This window comes from Aythya marila, assembly GCF_965140915.1.
Source record: "Aythya marila genome assembly, chromosome: 18".
Classification (NCBI taxonomy): Eukaryota; Metazoa; Chordata; class Aves; order Anseriformes; family Anatidae; genus Aythya; species Aythya marila.
In genome coordinates, this window is record NC_139059.1 from 9,348,130 (window position 1) to 9,367,680 (window position 19,551).

Sequence of the window (19,551 nt, forward strand, 5' to 3'; positions counted from 1 at the left end):
CTAATATTTTTGTGGCAGTTGCCGTAGTTAATGCTCTTTTTGGTATTAACTTGTTAGCAGAGTTTACCTTCTGGTGGTAGTTTTTATAGGAGTTGCTTCACGAAGCAGGCCTGTACCTGCAGGATCTGGAAATCCTTAAATTGTGGCAAAATGATGGGCTTATGCCTTTAGTTGATAGATGATGATCTGTTTGACTTCTGTTGCAATTTTAACATAGTTAATGTTAAATTAATTGCATCTAGTATAGACATTAGAAAAATATCTGTTCTTGATAGGTTGCTTTTGGCTATGTAGTTGAAGGATGTCGTTTTCTATGCCATTGTTTTGATTTTTAGATAATTCTATTGCTAAGCAAATTATTTCTTATTCTGGTATTTATCTTGTAGGCTTTCGTGGTACATTGCAAGGTTGAAACTGCCTCTTGTAAACAAATGTTCTCATATCCGGAGCCACAAAGGCCTGGAAAAAGTTTCTTTTGTTTAAAGAAAAAAGTAGGGTGGATCTGTTTCAACACCTTTCGAAGGTTAGACATGGAATACATTCCTCTTTGGCTTTAGAATCTCTGGCTTTCAACCTGGCTAGATAACACTGTATAAAGTTACTTCAACTTGATGTCATGCCAGGACTTCTCCCAGGCAAAAGTTGTCTTTATCTTTTTTGGCCAAAAAAGATGTTTGGACTTGCTTTAGTTTCGGAAGAAGGGGTGAGGTCTCCTTAAATACAGCTTTTTCAACCCAAGTTAAGACTTTGGAGCTAAAAATTCCCTGCTGTATCTTGTCTATTTTTTTTCCCGAGGCAATAAAAGTCAAGTGACAGGTATTGAGTAGCATGCTTTCAGAAACAATGTCTTAGTTTCATAAATTCATACAATGGTACTTGATCTGTCATTAACTTAGGTGCAGGCCTCTTGTAAATATAATGTTCTGTTAATAAAAAGAGACCACTTAACATGAATTGTGACTAGCTAACCAAAATTCCTCTGTGAAAAAATATAAGAAAAACATAGACTTCTGTAACATTGAATTGACGTGGCAGCTGTGGAAATACTCCTTAATTCACCATAAGTTGAAGTTTCCTGTAGTATTTAGCAACAGGCTATTGAAAGAAACGGACAGGTATTGATCCTTTCACTCAGATGTTAGAAAAAGTGAGAATTTTTTTTTGCTCTTCGTCTGAGCTGGCTCCTGATGTTCCTGAAAGTTCTTCTAACAGTACTGAGTGATGTTTCTGTAAGATGGTGACTGCAGTTAAGTACAGGGGTATAGACTATGAGCTTGGAACCAGTTATCTGGAGTTCTTTTAGCTGCTTGCCCTGGTTTAATTTCTAACAGTTCTTGTGTTTACACTAGTAGCCCAGTGGACTACTAGAAGTCCGCATGTCAGAGGATAAAGGAAAACTGGCAAAGAGGTCTTGTCACACTAGTTGACAGGTAAGTTTTTCGTGTTTATTAAACAGCTGGGATCTTTCAAGAGCCTGGGCAAATTACATTATTACTCACAATTTTCAAATATCATATTCTAAAGTGATTGCCATGCAATTAAGTTAATGTTCCTCATGTGGTTTTTAAATGAAAAAATGGAAGTCATAATTGCATACAAGAGTTTAGCAAGTCCTTGTGGATGATAAGACCTTGCCTTTTGTGTACACTGTGTCTTCAGTCTGGCAAACAATTGCAGTGTCAGTTGTGGAATGGACACAAGTGTCGTTTGTTTTTCCAGTTACTTAAAAAGATGTATCCAGAAGTTTTGGGCTCCGGTACCTAAAGAAGGACACTTTCATTTATGTACAGGGTCAATAAATAATGAACTGAAAGCACAGCTGATATTGGTGGAACCCCTATACAGTTAATGCCTGAAAATCAGCACCTTAGTTTACCTGCTCAATGGGGCCAATAACCATTTGAAAGGGCATTTGTGAGCATCAGTATTTAGTGCTCTGAGAAGCTGATTCAAAAAGGATTCTAGAAGTGCAAGGTGTTTCTGAAATGGAATATGCTAAACTGCTAAGGCTGTAAGGAAATACTCCGAGTGGTAACGAGAGATTCCTGCACTGACATATGGAGATGTTCTCGAAAGAAATTCTCTGAAGCAGTACTAAAATAATTGCTGCTCCAAGGTAACAGTGGTATCAAAACAGATGCAACATCTCCTCAGAAGTTACGGTCAAACATTATTTTCACGGGAGTATTTCTTTCTAGTACCTTCCCCTCATTACATCTGAGTCAAGCAGTGTAATCCAAGTGCTGTCGCTTTGTCTGCAGGTTCTATTGTGACCATCACTGCAACATTAATGAAAAGGTGTAATGTGACTGGCCCAAAGAAATAATACTTCCTATTGAAAGTGAACAATAAATTGGAGGACTTTTTTTAGAGTTTTAGATTGTGGCCTCTTCTCAGTATGCTTATATCAGCTTGTGTGATAGACTGTTCTGGAGCAACAACAAAAAAAGATAAAAAGTGAAATAACTTGGATTATTTTGAATTGTATTACCACTGACCTAATACACGTCAGTCGGTGGCTTACTGAGGCTTGTTCTTTCTGGCTGTGAACTTGTTGGCAATGTGTTCTGTTAGTGAATAATTTAATCCTCTAATTTATCTTTTTTTGGTACTTAATGTCATAATTAATTGGTAGTACAGCACTTGTCCCTGATGGTGAAGATGTAGGAATGTGAGGATAAATAGGGGACGGAAGACTGGGATTTGGTCCATTTTCAGCCTTTGGTTGGCCTTCAAGATCCTTCGTTTCAGAGGTTTCCTGGTTTCTTCACTGGTAGTTTGGGACTGATGGTTTTACTCTAACATGGAGGTGCTGGGAGGCCTACTCAGTGCTTATAAAATGCTTTAAGTCCCTTTGAGAGAGGGACTTACGGGGTTTTCCCTGGAAAAAGAAATTTAGCTCATGCATGAGGCGTAAATTAGGACTGGTGGGGCTGCTGAAGTAGTGGCTCACCGACAGCAGAGGTCCTAGAAGTAATGAGGGTTGGTGTGGTAGAAAGAGAGCAGAAGTGTGAGCTGCCCAGGAGCTGCAGGGGAAATGGGGACTTTGGGAGGAGCTGTAGGTTTTGACAAAGGATTAATCCTGATAGAAGGGTGAGTTCGAAGTCCTGGGGAAAGACTAAGCCTGTGAATGCCCAAATAAAGTACTAAGAAGATTGTTGCTCATTAGGAAAGGAATATTCTCCAGGTGGATGGGGGAAAAGGAGGCAAAGGATACCCTTTCTGATGGATTTAGTGATGTTTTTCGTGGACTGGATGCTGAAAGGGAGAATCTAAGGTGTAGATGTGATACCCTGCAAGGCCTCTTGTAGGATCACCTAAGAAAATTTTGCAGTTTAAACAAACTCAAGACAAAAATGGAATAAAAGGAACTCAAGGAATCTGTCAAGATACTGGTTTCCTCTTCCAGTGATGTATGTCTGTTTTTCACTAAACAACAATGCTTTTTGGAGTACACTGCCAGAGTTGGTAATAATTGATGCTCAGACAAGAAAGCAGCAGGAATCACTCTGCTTTTTATGTTGTTTGGAACTACATCTCTGCAGCTTTGAGAAGTCTGGACATTGTGGTTCAAACCTCCCTCCCAAACTGCAGCTTACTGTTAGGAATTTTACCTGAAGATGCAAAGAAGCACCAAAGCAACTTTCACAACTCTTGCAAAATACAGCGTCTGCTCAGTAGGACAAACTTGGCACCTGTAGAATACCTGTATCCCACTGAACTTCACCACACATCACTTCAGATGCAAAGCCTGGATTGCTCAGAATCCAGCTGTAACAGAAATTACAAGCTGAGGCTTACTTCCTACTTACAGCTATGAATGAACTGATGGAAGAAGACAAGACTGAGTCAAAACCTCTTTTGTACGATGTGCTCGGAAAAAGAATGTCTTTTGTCACAAATAGCAGATACGTATGAAGAAAAACCTCTTGGCCACAGGAGGATCATCAAGCTGAATGTTTTCGCAAGCCAGTGGCATCTCTCCTTGCCCAGCCCTGCTCTGCATTTCCTGGAGTGTTGTTCAGACTTCCAGATGCTTTTTGCATTCATTGCATGATGAGTTTCAGCAACAGGTGGAATTGTTTGGTTTCTGAGGTTTTCAAACAGCTGCTGAGAATTGTTCTGGTCAAATGTCATCATCCTAGAAAGGACTTCAAGCCCAGTTTCTGTAGCGATCTTCATAAAGCCCTTGATCTCGTTATGGGTAAATAATTGGCAAAGCAGCTTTTATTTAAAGAATAACCTGCAGCCACGAATGTCTCAGCACCTCTGAGATCAGTGGAGTCCCTTGGAAATACTGAAGCTTTAGAATCTTAAAGCTGTATTTTAAAACTAGCTTTGTCAGAGGGAACGGGTTTTCCTTCATATTGAGTTTTTTTTTTTAAAAAAAAAAAAAAAAGCTCTGCATGTCTCAGGGCTACAACAGTTTTCAAACTCAAGATTCAGATCCTGTGGGTTGGAATAGAAAGCTTTTCGATGATAAAAATACTGTTGAAAGCTCCCGAGAGAGCAGAGGCTTACCTGCTTGCAAGTAGGTATCATTTGACTTTAATGCCCAACCCTAAGGGATAATAGAATTAAGACAACTGTGTCATCTTGCTTAAAACTTCCCTTTAATCCACCTCCTGAAAGATGTGACAGAATTCCCTGGGGATCTAAGTAGTGATAGTGGGGTTCTGTTTTTTAACATTTCTATAGACTCTATATAAAAATAAAATACTATGGCCCTGCTTGTGTAGCTTGAGCATTCAACTCTTTCCTGAGTTGTTAAGGCATGATAATTCAGGTGATGACAATTCAGTCACTTTGATCTCACTTTGTAAACAGAGCAGAGCAGCACAATCCTCTAGAGCTTGCAGTTTTCAGACAAAAACCACGTATTACATATTTTTAGAAGACTTTCATTTGGAGACAAGTGTTTGGAGGGCATTAAAAGCTATTGTGAGCGCAAATTGGGAGGGATGCCTACAACAGGCAAGGGTGTTTTTGCCCTCTCCTTTAGGCAAGCGCTAATTGCAATAATTTCAGCGCGGGGTCCTGGTGCGTTGGGTTTGGGGTCAAGGCAGTGGTGAACAGGGAAGTGTTGGTGGCTGAAAGTGGAGCTCGGGAGGGCCGCAGTCACCGAGCTGAGGGTGGGTTTGGTGCAGCTTTGTGCAGGCAGCGGGGCTGGACACGAGCCTCGTTGGACCAGCCCGACCCTCAGCTCCGAAATGTGCTGAGGGGGGTTTGGGGCTGGCCCTGCCGGAGCCGCCCGCTGGCTGCAGGCGGTGGAAGCAGCCTCGGGAGCCGCCTCAGCCCCACCCGGCCGCCTCAGCACCTCCGTGGCCTCCCAGCCTATTGTTCCAGGGCTCGGGGGCTGCGCTGTGCTCTGAGGGAACCGAGCTCCCGGGGGCCAGGTCCCCTCCTGGCTGGGGCTGGGGACGGGGGCGAGGGGCTGGGGGGCGCCGGGGTGGGCGCCTGAGGGGATTCCTGAGGTGATTCGGGGGGGGGGGGGGGAAGGGGGGGGAGCGGGGGCTGCTCCTCACAGCCCTCGGCCTCCGCCGCCAGGGGAGGGCCGCGGAGACTTTTGTCTCGCCTCACGCGCGGCTAAGCCAATCGCAGCTCGCTTCCCCTGAGCGACACGCCCTCCCGCCAATCATCAACAAAGGGCGCCGCCACCCCAGGCGCAGCCAATCGCCGGAGAGCAGACGTATTGCTTCACCAATGGGATTTTAAGGCTGAGCCCAGGCTTCTCGGAATAGACGGCGAGGCGGGCCAAAGGGCAGAATGGCAAGGCGTTGTCCAATGGGAGCCGAGGATTGAGTTTGAATCGCCCAATGAGAAAGCCGCCAGGGGGCGGGCTTTGGGGACGCTATAAAAGGCGCGGCCGGTGCGGGCGGCGGCTGCAGTTGTCACCGGCAGCAGCAGCGGCAGGGTCCGAGGGGGGAAGGGGCGCGCTCCGTTCCTGGGACCGTCACCTCCCGCCGGCCTCCTGACGGAGCCCTCTCCCCTGCCACCACCTCCTCCCGCCCGCCGCCATGACCACCACCACCACCTTCTCGGGCATGGACCCCAGCGGCAGGAACAGCTCCAGGTCCGCTGGGGGAGCAGGGCTCGGCGGCGGCCCTGGGGACCGTTAGGGAGCCGTTAGGGGACCGTTAGGGCGGCGGGGGCCGGGGCTCCCCCGTCCCGTTAGAGCCTCGAGGGGAGGGGGGGGGGGAAGCGGCTGAGGGGAGGGGGGCGTTGGGCACCCACCGGGGGTGAACGGGGGAATTGAGGGGGTCCCGGCGACTACGGGGGGAGTCCGAGGAGGGTACCGGGGGGTCAGGCCGCGTCCTGCCGTGTCTGCCCGGTGTGTAGGGGGCTGTGTGGGGCCGGGGGCGGGGGGAGCTCCCACCCCCACACCCACCCCGGGCCTCCCGCCTGCCTCAGCCGCCTCCTAACAAAGAAGGGAGGCGACTCCCTCCGCGCTGCGCAGCCACAGCCGGGGGAGGGGGCGAGGGAAGGGGAGGGGGGCACCGCGCCCGGTTCCCCCTCCCCGTCTCCCCTTTTTCTCCCCGGCCCCTCGGTGGGGGCAGCCCCGGGGGTTTCCTGAGGCTGGGCGCGGCCGGGGGCGGGCGCCATTGTCTTGTTCTGGGGCCCCCCCACCTCGTGCACCCCCCGCTGAAGGATTTGGGTGTCCCCCACCCCAGGGCGGCTGCTCGGGCTGGGAGACCCTCGGGGTCGGGGAGGGGGACCCAAAGCCCTGCCCCGGCTCCCACCCCACAGCCGAGGGGAGCTGGGTGGGGAGTGGAGAGGCAGCACCGCCGTGGAAGAAGCCGTGGCCCTGCTCGGAACAAAGAAAACTTGCCAAGTCCGGCTGGAAGGGAAGGGATGCAGGGCACTTGGGCAGGCGTGCAGGGTGCCGGTGGATGCTGCAGCAGCGAGGGCAGGCTCGCCTTCAGCACCGAGCCTTGGCGGCTGCCTTTTCTGTAAGGTTTATGGCCTGACAAAGCAGATGCTTCCTGTTCGCTTCTAGCTTTTTTTTTTCTTTGGGGTGGAGGAAAAAAAAAAAAAAAAGAAAAACGTCTTGACAAGTGCTTCCTGGACGTGGATGAATTTTCAGTGCACATCCGTGGGTATCAGGTGCAATTTTAAGAACACTTCATTGCCTGAAGTGTGAGTTGTAGCTGTGATGAAGCATGTTAAAGCATCTTAGGGTCGAGAGAAGCTTCTAATAAAATCTGTCAACCTTTTGTCTTGTATTGGCAAAAGTGATTGCTTCTCTTAAGCAGCTTGAGTGATTTGCCTTTTAGCTTCAATTGCCTTTTCTGTTACTTTCATTAAGACCTTCTGTGGAAACTGCCATGCTGCTAAGAGAATACTGGTTTCACTGCTGTGGTAAAATGAGGTGACGTAAGATGAGGGGATGAGCCCTCTTTTTGAACAATCTGTTCTTCAAATTATTAAGTGTAACAGATGCAACCAAGAAAATACATACACAGGGACATTTCCTCTGGGGAAAAAAGGTAACGAAGTGATTCAAGACCATTATACTATATCCCTTAATTCAGAAAGGAGAAGCAGCAAATCACAAAAGTGTTCTTGGATTCATAAAGCATATTACACAATAGTGGGATCCTCCCATTAGCTCCTGAGCATTATTAATTATATATTTGGAAAGGAATTTTGTAACAAAAAGCAGTTAGCTAGTTTAGTAACGCTAAATATTCACGTCCAACACCTTTGTGATTTTTTTCTTGCCATTGTCTTGAGTACTCTAGGCTGGAGAAGTGTTTTTGTATTGCACCTCAATTAAACTATTAGAAAAGAAGAGGGAGTATGCACCTTCCCTGGCTTGTTCTGCTCTTCCTTTGAGGGCACTGCGTGTCTTGAAAGCACATTTCTCTTGGTGTGCTCAAATCTCTTTAAGCTCAGTCCAGTAGCACGCTGCAGGCCTAAGGGTTTTTCTGATGAAACAAATCCAGATAGAGGCCATAGCCCAGTCATCAGTGATGCAACCAGCACTTTGACTCATGTGCCAAACTTTAGTCTTTGCTGTGCTGCCAATTTGAAGATTAATTGCCTTCATAGGGTTCTCTAAAAAAAAGCTGGATTCTGGTGTGCCTGTATAATTATATATATATTTAATTTGGTTGGACACTGAAGACTGGTGGCAGCTCTTGTTGACACCAAGTGAAGCAAGGACACAAGTAGGATACAGGAGTATTTTGTTTTGCTTTTGATAAATGTCACCAAAGAAGAGCAGTGGCGATGTAGTATTTTGCCTGAATGCTGGCAAGCAATTTAGCTTTATAGGTTGAGTTATGCACTGAAGACGTAACAGTGGCATTTATTAAGAGCCACTGCATAACACAGTTATCTCACGTAGTTCCCATTTGGGCAGAATGTAGCCCATGCAAATATCTGCCCATTACAAGAGCCAACAATGATCTTTTAGCTTATTAGTCTTGTTTTACATGTTAGAGTGCTGCTCAGTAATGCAGATTATAAAGACCCAAGGTTGTAAAGTTGAATCTCTCTGCAGAGTGCTGCGCCCTCCTGGTGGCGGGTCCAACTTTTCTCTGGGTTTTGACGAACCAAAAGAACAACCCGTGCGAAGGAACAAAATGGCATCCAGCATCTTTGGAACTCCTGAAGAAAATCCACCTTCCTGGGCTAAATCATCGGGTAAGAATGTCGTGCTTTGTTCCTAGTTCTGCTGACATGCATTAATCCATTCTTGGTATTGGCCTGGAGCTGCTGGTGTCCGTGTGTGGAAACCTGAATTAACCTCCTATTTGGTAGTTTGGGGCTAGAAATGATGTCTACTTGCATGGGAATTTTTCTTTTTTGAATTAGTTTCAAACTCTTTTTCAAAATTACCTTTTATTGTATGTCTTGGACATAGGTGTTGCAAGCAGATAGCTAAGAGGAATGTATTTTGGATGTGATATCTCCAGATTAATCATGTTACAATAGGGTGAACTTCTTTCTTAGTATGTGGATGACCGCTGATCTTGATTAATCAGAGGAAGTTTAGCTTTGTGTTGTGCTTGCAGCTGGGGTTAAGCTTCCATTTCTGCAGAGCATTTCCAGTAGGGCTGGCCTTGGGACCCTGCACGAGATGCAGCCATACAATTGTAATTTGTGAGTCACTATGTAAAGACTCAGGACAAACCTTGGGGTGGTAAAGCTGTCATTTACAAAAGAAGAGCACCACATTGGTTTTCATCTGCTTTCCCAGTAAGTTAATCTTGCAACCTGATTGGAATCAATCTCTGCTTCTAGGGACTAAGCCAGGTGAAATCAGAGAAGACAGTGAATCCTCTGGACCACAAAGAAGAAACTCAACTGATGCTAACTATGGAGACTTTGTAGATCCAAAGGTCAGTACATGAACTACAAAGAGCCTGATAAGAGGGGGCACTTTGCTCTCTGTATGTGATTGCTTTATCACTGATAGTTGCTCAGTTGAAATGGTTGCAGAATTCAAAGTCTTATTCTCAAACCTGTTGTTGCCCTGAAGGTTCTCTATTCTGTAGGATAGTCTTACAGCGTGCTGGTGGAGGCTTGGATTTTTCTCAAAGGAGTGCTTCCTAGAGCCCTTAACTCTTCTTATTGATGGACAGTAATGAAGCGGTGTGAGATCTCACTTTAGCATTAATTGTTTTAATTATTTTTAACAGATTGTACCAACAATAGTTACCTACATTGAACTGTGTGGATTTATTGACTTACAAGGGACTTGGTTTCATATCACATCATCACACCCCTCAGTGGCATGAATGCTTGTTTTATTTCTGTAACTCTCTTCAGTAATACTATCAGAAGTGTTATTTTCTATGTAAACTACTTGATAGCAATATGGAGCATAATTTATAGTGTTAACATGGCTTTTGATTGATGTATGATTATAGTTAATAGCAAAAACAGGACAAAAAGTAATAATTCCTCTGAACGTAAGAAAAAAAGTGAAACCTGGAACAGACTGCACTTGCAAAACCAAATTTCATAGGTGAAAAAAAATAAACCTCTTGAGCTTTAGACATAAGCCTAAACCTAAAGAGAGGTTTTCCAGAACAGAATTTTGTAGGTAAATCACCACTTAAATCTTGTATAGATACCTTTTGGGTATAACCTTATGGGTTATAAAAAGCAAGTTTTATTTTGATAACTGGCATCAATCATCAGTTTAACCCATTTTGTTATTAATAGCTTCAATGAGCCACGGAATTGTTCATTGTTGCATAAAATATCTTGTTCCAATTTAGCAAATACAAGATTAAATTTATAGCTGCTACCACAGAAAACAAAAGTAAACTCTTTAGTCTAATTCTATTTTCTACTTAATTGTATTAAATACTCTGTCTTGTGGTTCTCAGCTTTGCAAACAGGATTCTTGTGATGCAGAATACTTTAATTTTGTGCAGTGATTAAAGCTACAAACAGCAGAAGCTAATGTACTATAGCCCAGTCTGAGATTTAAGGGGATGTATTTGCATGCATTGCTGTGTACTAATACCCTAACGACTGCGGGCTCACTGTGTAATTAACAATGTTAAGTCTATGGAAGTAGATAAAACCTCATGCCGTTGAGAAGCCTTTGCTGCTGGAGGACTTTCTGTATCTTTGTGTTGTTACAGTCTGAACCCAATGAGTATGAAAAGAATGTTTAGCTGTTTGTGTAATGAAGGAAACTTTATCTGTAAAAAAACTTCTTGATGTTTCACAAAAAAAAAAAGTTAAATATCCTGGATGGAACAAATATTCTTGACCTTGCTAACAGATACATGTTTGGTGTTGGAAAGATTTGCTTAGAAGAAAGGAGGGAACACCAAAATATTTCTAATTGCTTTGAGTATGATTTTCTTGTCGTTACTGCTTGGCAATTGCAATGATCTGGTTACTGTCAGTTCTGCCTGATGAAGGATGCTGTATTTAATAGTGCTGTAAGACACCTGCATCCTTCACAGTGTGGGAGCAACAAGTGTACCATATGTTATAGGTCATCAAGATTACTTCAGTACTATCTGTCTGTTTAAATTTTTAAAAGTATGACAGGTAAATAAGCATTTGATTAAAACTTAAATTAGTCACTGTGTGAGAACTAGTGCTTACAAACCCATCATATTAATCTGCATAAATATGTATCTAGAACCAGCCATGCTACTCTGATACCTGCTTCCTCTGCTCTCCTATCTGCCTGTTCTTGCTCTAAAAGTTCTTCATTGGGTCTGTCAGAGTGTCGTTGGGCAGAGCAGCATGCTTGACCAGCTTTGTCTGGCCGCAGCATGGAGTATTGAGTACCCTTTTGATGGAGGTAGGGGGAAAATACTTTTTGGAGTATGAGATATAACGTGTTCCTCTCTCTCTTCTAGGGAGGAGATGGTGGTGGTGAAACTTCTGGTGAGTAACGCCTTCAGGCTCTTCCAGTAGAACAGTTTGTACTTACTCTCCGTTGAAATAGAAGAGGTCATGGGATATACAAATGGTTTCTCTCAAGACAGACAGCTTGGGGTTCTCCCTGGAATCCATCAAATCAATATCATGACCTCATTACTTCAGTGGAAGTTGGTAAGAGTGGATATGGAATGCAGTGGCAGAATGCCTCTGTTTAGTCATCAGGTTAGAGACAAGAACAGTCCTGTTCGTTTATTTTGCCAGCAGCAGCTGGTGTCGAGATTTGTTTAAGTACTAGAAGGCAAGGTGGGTACCTTCTTGCAAAGACTTAAGTCATTGAAAGACTATAATTCTGTTTTTAGGAGTTTACAATTAAATAGTACAGTCAACTTCATAGATTTTAGTTCAGCAGTTTACCTCTTTCCATAGTGTTTTTCCACACAGCAAACACTTGATGCACAGAAATAAGCAGGAACAGCTACTGCATCTGAAAGCATCTGCATTAACTAGCTTTTAAGTTCCTGTTGCTTTTTTAAATGCTAATTTTTGCCAAGGAAGTGCATATGCGTACTGAGCCCTTCATGTAAACAGAGGAACTTCCCCTTGCAGCATACATTTTACCTTGAAGGTTTTTTTTTGTTTGTGTTTTTTGCTCTGAGGGTGGAAATCTCTCCTTTTTAAGATTTACCTTAAGAATAGCTACTTCCTGATGTGAGGAATGTGCGTGTTGACCAAGTAGTTTACGTGTTACTTCTAACACCTAAGAGCTGTGGAAGATGGCTACAGCTATTAGCAGTTCCATATCCTGAGCAGACTTCTGCTGGGAGGGTGAGAGGTTTTCCAGAGTGCTTATTAACTACCTCTAAGTGGTATCTCTGGCCAAAATAAGTCTTTCTCCTCTGGCAACATCACTGCTTCTAATAAAACTATAAAGGCTGCTTTAGTCTGTCTTCCCCTTGTCTGTCTGATCTTAATTAGCACCCTAGTGGGCATTTAGAGTTTGTGCCTTAGGTAGGAGAATGTGGTTTGATAACAGAATTGCCCTGGTCTGAGGGCTCTGCTCCTTCTCCTGGTACTTGCTTAAAGCAGCTTACTCTGGGGTTAGAAGACAGCCTGCAAGGAGTGATGAGGCAAGAAGAGGTGGCATTGGAGGCAGCAGAAATACAGCTGCCTGGGTTAGCAACACCTGACTGAAACTTTGAGTACAGACTGATATTCCTGACTCTTACAAGTTCCCACTTTCACAGGTCTAATATTTGTTGGCCTTTGGTTTCCAGAAGGTGACAATAAAGGAAGCCTTTATCAAGCACTGAGTATATCTATGCTGGGAAGTGGTTTCCCAAATAACTAAATAAGCAATCTGTTATTGGACAGTAGCACCAAGGTAGTGTTCCTAACTGGAGTTGTCTGCTGTTGACTAAAAATTAAATGTTTGAAGACACACGGCAAAATAAAATGGAGGGCATGTTTGGCTCTTCAACTTCCACTGGAGGTACTTGGGAAAGGAGTAGGAAGTTAATGGTTCCTGGAGGTGGTGTATGTGGCAGACACCTGAGAATCTAGATGCATTGCTAAATTAATCTCTCCCTTTGATAGATTTGGGTATCTTAGCTTAATGGAGCACAGAGTCCTGTTGAGCTGGCTGTTTCACTCCACCACTTGATATTCCCGCTGTGTGAGATGGCAGGCACTGGATGGTGAACATCCCACTTGTTACACATGTCATTTTGCACTTGACGTTGCATAGCTGTCTCCTGGGTTTGAAATGGGATGAATATGCCTCTAAATAAAAGCTGTCGGCTTATAAATTCACAGCATAACTAGATTTTTAATAGGCTCCCATCATCAAAAGTTTCCTCTTGTGCATTTGGAAATGATTTTCTCTATGTAACTGATGTTAAAACCCCATGTAGGTGTCAGGTGGGATGTGCATTTTTATTAATCATGTCTGTCTAGGGGAAGAAGAGTTGTTCCTTTTGCAGAAGTGTTCATGCTTCCTGTTTGGAATCTGTAGTTCCTTTTTGTGCATCAAGGGTTCCAATAGTTTGCAGTGTACTCATTAGCAAACTGACTGACAGGTTACATCCTTTCTGATAAGGGAAAAACTTCAATATTTGATCTGATCCTGTTGCCTTTAACCACTTCAGTTTCTAGGTTAGCACTGTGCTATACCTTGATTATGTGGGAAGAACTACTGCATGCGTCAGCTGGCTAAACGAGTCTCTAACATGCTATGGAAACTTCCACAAATTCTCCTGTGCTCGTAATTCATGTTTCTTCTGTGATTGGGTTAGTGCTGTGTAGCTGATGAATGTGACTAGCTAAGAAGAACTAGACAGTGCTTAATTGACTGTCACCAGTGACTGCCTTTACATGATGCACTGGAAGGTGAATTCTGACGTTCAGTAGACAGATTATCATGGCGAGTACTTCACAGTGCTTGGGCTGTCTGCTTGAAGCACAGACAATGAAGCATTCAGTGCTGCCCGAGCAGCAGGCATGGCCACAGTTGTTCTCAGCTTGCTGAGTAAGCAGGCAGTGGTATGCTTGAGCTGCAGAAGCTTCAAGCTTAAAACTTAGTATTCAAACTATTTTGTTCAGATGTGCCCGTGGGTTAATGAATGCAGCAGAGGATCTATACTGTAAATTATCTGGCTGCATGGAGGTTATGCTAAGCTGCTAGGGTTCTTTGTTATAAGGTTCTTTGAGTGGGTTTTCTGCATTTCTGATAAAATCCTGCATCAAAAGTTATTTAAAAAAATAACTTCAAAAACAACAGTAAATTGCCACAGTATTGGATTAAAGCATCTCCTGTGGATTAGAAAATAGCTAAATAATAGGAGGCAAACAGTAGGGTTTAGTGATTGCTTTTCAGGTTGGAAAAATGAGCCATGGGAAGTGGTGTTGGGACTGGACTAGTATTATTCAGTGTCTTCATCCATGACCTGGAAAAGGTAATGAACAGTGAAGTCTCCAATTTTGTTGGTGATAGCTAAGCTCTTTCAATGTGCTGATGGTGAGAAAAATCTTACGGTCAGAAGGACTCAACAAAGTGGGCAGATTAAAAGGTCTTTGCGTGAGTAAGTAGGAAAAAATAGTAACTTAAACCACCTAGGAAAATACCATGCCAGTCCCATGTTTGGCTGTGTGCAGCAGTTAACTCTCAAGATCTGCCTTGTGTTTAACTACTGAAAATTCTTTGAAATGTTTGGAGGAAGGCAACAAATTGTTGCATGTCATCTGGAAGAGAACTGGAAAGAAGATGGCGTTTTGCTTCTCTAAGTAACAGTATGCCTGCATCTTGCGTTGTGTGTGCAGTCCCTGAAGTGTGAAGACCAGATGGTTGTAGTGGGGGTAAAGAAAAGGGGCAGAGGAAGGCAGCAGAAGAGATCAAGGAGGTTGAGCAGCTGCCTTGCGAGGGGACTTCTTGAAAAGAAGGCTGGGAGAGAGGGAACATAATTAAGATGAGCAAAATCATGATGGTACCGGTTAAGATGAATGTGCAGATGTTTCCCAACTCCTCCAAAAAGAGAGTTAGTGTTGATTAGATGAAACTAAGATCTGCTAAAAGCAGATGAAATACATATTCACAGACCTGGCCATGCACCCACACCCCCAAGCATCAGAAGACATCGTGGAGCTGATTTAGGCTTTTGGATCATAACTGATTGTATTAATTTATAAAAAGAAATATGAGGTACTAATGATCTTGCTGTCCTTATCTACTTCATTGACAATTAATTAATATATTAGTTATTTGCTAGAGTATCTAAAGTGCTTCCTGTGAAGAATTCCTCCTGTGTCCTGTCTTCACTTGTGGTTGTTCCGAAGTATTTAAAGCAGATGACGCTGTCATGTGCTTTCCAGGGAATGTAAGGCTCGAGCCTACCCATGCATGGATATTCCCCAGTCTGTTCTGTGTGAAGCCTCAGAAGCGTGTGTCAGACACTCTTCCCTCTAAATACCAGTTATGAAATTGGGAATGCAGTTTGAATCTGAGCTCTTGCTTCCCAGCACTGATGCTTTTGTTTCCAGCAACTGCTCAGATTGAGTTGAAATTGTTAGGGTGGTTGCACACTGACTGTGTACATGACTTAATTGTAGCTGCTTGTCATAAAAAAATAAATTCTGTGGTCCCCTAATAGTAGCTGAGTGACTGTGACACTTGAATGCCTGAAACTGAACTGTAAGGCATCAGAGTTCTGAAAAATACTTCAGGCAGCTGAAAGTCTGTCATGCCAGCAGATTACAGCAGCACTCTCTGAGTGTGTTTGTAAGCCTGGAGAAAACTTTGTGGGGCTGATCTTCTGTCTAAGCCAGAGAAACCTCTGGCTTTCATTATCTACATCAAATACCTTAAAAGCTTCTTTTCTTTTAGAAAACACTGAGGCTGATGTAGAAGCTGCCCCAGGTCAGAATGAAGAAAAATCCCTGCCTGCTGCACCTGTTCCTAGCCCAGTAGCACCAGCACCTGCACCGTCCAGGAGAAATCCACCTGGTGGCAAGTCCAGCCTAGTCCTTGGTTAAACCTTTCCTTTCTTTCCTGACTGTTTTGAACTCGTGTCTGTTTCTTTTCCCCCATGCTTGTGAACTGCACAACTTGAGCCTGACTGTACATCTCGAATTTCTTTCATTAAAAGAAGCACTTTATGTACTCCATCCTTTTTTGAGATCAAGTTTTGTTGTTTTTGTTGTGTTTTTTTTTTTTTTTTTTTTTCCACTTCTGTCCTGTGTTTCCCCCAGATCTACTGGAAGTGACATGAGTGTTTTCTAGTGATAGACTTGAGGGAAAGCTTTATGAAGTATAGTAATGTAATTCAAAGGAGAGTAGATTGGTTCTAAATGTGCTTAGCGGGTTTTTGTACTGAGATTTTTAGAACCCCTTAGCTTTACAAAGGGTCTAGAGTCCTGGTTAAAGAGGCCAGCAAACAATCAGTAAGTGTGGTCCCTTCCTCCACGTGTGAGTTCGGGGGATCTAAAAGAATTCATTGTCTGCATGTGGTAAATGCCTTGAGCCCTGCTGTGCCATTTAAAGTGGTTAGTGTACACCATGCTGCCTTTAACAAAATAAAACAAAATAATCTTGGTACTAGACTACTACGAAGCAGGGTATGTGCCAAATAGAGGGCTAATGACCAGAGCCGCCTGGCCTGATGCTAGGAGGGGATTTATTCAGACGTTAATCAGTGAAGGTGGAGTGGATCGTATAAATAAATAAAAATTACAGGGCATTTTTTTTTTACAACTGACTCAATGCTGTGCATGATCATGCTGGTGCTTGACCATGAGGTGAAAATCTCATCCTTTAAAGTGTGTGTTGTAATTTCACGAAGCTGGACTGTTGCTTAAAGTAAATAATATAGAAATTTTGAAGCAGTGTTTCCTGTGTGGGTTTTATTTCATGGGTTTGGCTCCACGTTGCTCTCAGCAGACCTGCCTTACTCCGACATAGGTGGGATGGAGCAGAAGAGGTGAGTTCATACACCTGACCTGGGGGTGCCATCACATGCCATCGTCCCGTTGAAGAAAGTGTCTGACTTCTCTTTGGTTTTATCTTCTAGAACAGAGAAGCATGCCCTATGGCTCGATACATGTTATCTGCTTTACCAGAAATATTTCCTTCTCAAGAAAATAGAGGAAACGAAAGTTTCTTGTCACAAAAATAAATCAGATCCTCGCCAAAAAGGGGGTGTAAGGGAGACCAAGTGATCACGTGCTCTTTCGTCCTGGAGGGTATCTGCTGTGTGATAAGCCGCAGCACGGGGTTTTGTACAGAACTATGTGTGCAGGAGGGACTGTGCCTTTTTCACCCTCCCCCATCCTGGAAGAACAGGATCTAAAAATACCCCAGCTTTCCAAGTCAGTTTTGGAGAAGCCCTGGCCTTACATGTTTAGAGCAAATCCAGTTTTATAGGTTAGTGTGCTCTTCCTCTCCTACAGCTGGGGGTGTTCTTCCCTACAGCTGTTATGAAATGCTGTCTGGCTGCTGGGTACATGTAAATCATGCCTACCTGTTTCCTGGCCTAGGAGGAGGAAAATGATAAATTTCCATTTCCTTTGCAAGCTCCACAGCCAGAGGAACATCTGAATTCTCCTTTACAGTTTCTGAGACTGGGCAAGTTGCCTTTCCACCTGCCTTGATCAGAGCATTGCAGCCGCAGCTGAGATTCACTACAAGGGTGCAGGACACACACAACAAGGCAGCTGCTCACTATCCTTGCTGATCAGTTTTGTTTCTCACCATTGGCATAAGCCCAATTAGCGGTTCACTCACCTGTGCTCCCACCTGGGTTCTGGGTGGGGGGATTCATGCCTGCAAACCCCATCTCCCCCCGCTGCCTGCACTCGCCCTGTGGGCCCAGCTTAGGCACGTTTGAGCTGCTGGGGGCCACCCTGTGCTGGTGGCACATGGATGGCATCCTGGCTGACTTCGTGGGCGCAGTGCTGCGGGACTTCTGCAGTGAGTCGTGCCTGGAGCTGGTGGAGCAGCAGGACTTCGTGCTGGAGCAGTACGACGGGCTGCAGCTTGGGGTGAGTGGTGGGGTGCTGCGGGCAGGGGGAACACACAACTGGGGCTCCCCTGCTCGTAGGAGCTCCGTGGAGAGTTCTTTGATGCTAGCAGCCTTAATTAGAGTGGTAAGAGGCTTCTTCCAGGGAGATGCCAGCCTTTTCAGGGAGGTGTGTGTGAGAATGAAGGATTCTGGCGTAAAAATAACTGGGGGTGAAGTTTTTCGCAGAGCTGTGCTCACAGACTGCTCTGCAGCAACGGTGGTAACGTCCCTGCAGCTCCCTGAGCACTCTGAAGCATTAATGTAGCTCTTTAGCAGGCCAAAAAGTACAGATACTATATATGGGCCTTGTATGGTTAATAAAGCCCCATTTCTACATCGTTCCCTCTGCATGCTCTGAGGAGCAAAGCGCACGGTAGGGAAGTGATCTGGAAAAAAACGTAAAAGGCTTGCGGTGCACCCTATATCTGTGCAAATTGCTGCTGTTTTTAGCTTCCATTATGTTTGCTAATGACTGAATGAATAGCAGAGTTATTTGCAAGGCAAAATTATAAATACTATGAATCCAGGCTCCTGCTGCCTTCCTGTTACCACAGGACAACTGGGACTCTTCAGAAAGGCGGATGGGTGCTGATCCAGGCCGTGCCATGTACTTTCTGTGAGAAGTTCGTTCTTAACTTTTAAGATCCTGCACTGAGCATGTAATTTATTTATTTATTTCTAAGGAGTGACAACTCCCATCCATTTCCTTCCTAGTTCCATAGCTAGGTGCAGGCATCTGCAGCAATGTGACAAACCGGAGTGCTGGGTCTGGGCAGTGTTTTCACAGGCTCCAGATGACCAAGCTCTGATCCATGGCTGCTGATGCTTGAAACATCTGGAACTAGTAAATGTGGGCAATAGACATTGTTTTCTTTCTTGCTTTATATGAACAGACACAACTTATTGCTTAAGTGAGCATGTTTAGGTATATAATATATATATATATATGTGCCTTTTATGAGACTCACTTAGGTGTACTGGGACAAGAAAAAAATATAAGTAATTTAAGGGATTGTGATCATGTGAATGTTTCATTCGGTTCTATTTCTGACACTTTTATTTCCTAATTTGGTTCACGCTCATCCTGTTTGTTCCCAGACCTTTCATGTGTCAATGAAATAACCAGATAAGTGGCTTGAGTCCCACGCAGATCAGCAGGGGCAGAAAGTTCTTATCTTGCTGTTCATTGTTAGTTGGGCTTCACAAGGAAATTAGGTCTATGTATTCCCATCCATCTCCCTCTTCAGTAACCTCTGGATGTCTGGTTTAGGTGCATTTGGCAGAACAATAATTTAGCAAAGAATTTAGCGAAGATTTGAAGTTCCTAGAAGTGTTATGTAAATAACAGCTGGTTAAAGATACTGACCTTGTTAGTTCTGCACAGGCACTGGGAGCCTGCAGGGCCACGTGTCTGTGCAGGGAAACAGAATCCAGACTGGGATCAGCTGCACACTGAGCTCGTTGTGACAGGTGTCTACGAGGGCTATCCAGGAACATCAGAGGTGTTAAGATACCCTCGTGTCTGGGGGTTGGAAGCACTGTGATAATGATTTATGCAGTGCGCTCAGTGTTGTTTGTGCTTTGTGGGTGCTTATCAGCTGTTTCTTGAAACTCAATCCATTACTTGTTAAACTGTTTG

General features: G+C 44.1%; 1 protein-coding gene across 1 annotated transcript; it reads left to right on the top strand.

The window, feature by feature from the left end:
- Nucleotides 1–5,893: 5,893 nt before the first annotated feature.
- On the top strand, nucleotides 5,894–16,740 carry JPT1 (Jupiter microtubule associated homolog 1). Its single transcript, XM_082774907.1, has 5 exons — nucleotides 5,894–6,073; nucleotides 8,507–8,649; nucleotides 9,250–9,347; nucleotides 11,340–11,367; nucleotides 15,740–16,740. The coding sequence occupies exons 1-5, from the start codon at nucleotides 6,018–6,020 to the stop codon at nucleotides 15,886–15,888; spliced, it is 474 nt and encodes a 157-aa protein (XP_082631033.1). The 5' UTR covers nucleotides 5,894–6,017; the 3' UTR covers nucleotides 15,889–16,740.
- The last annotated feature ends 2,811 nt before the right edge of the window (nucleotides 16,741–19,551 follow it).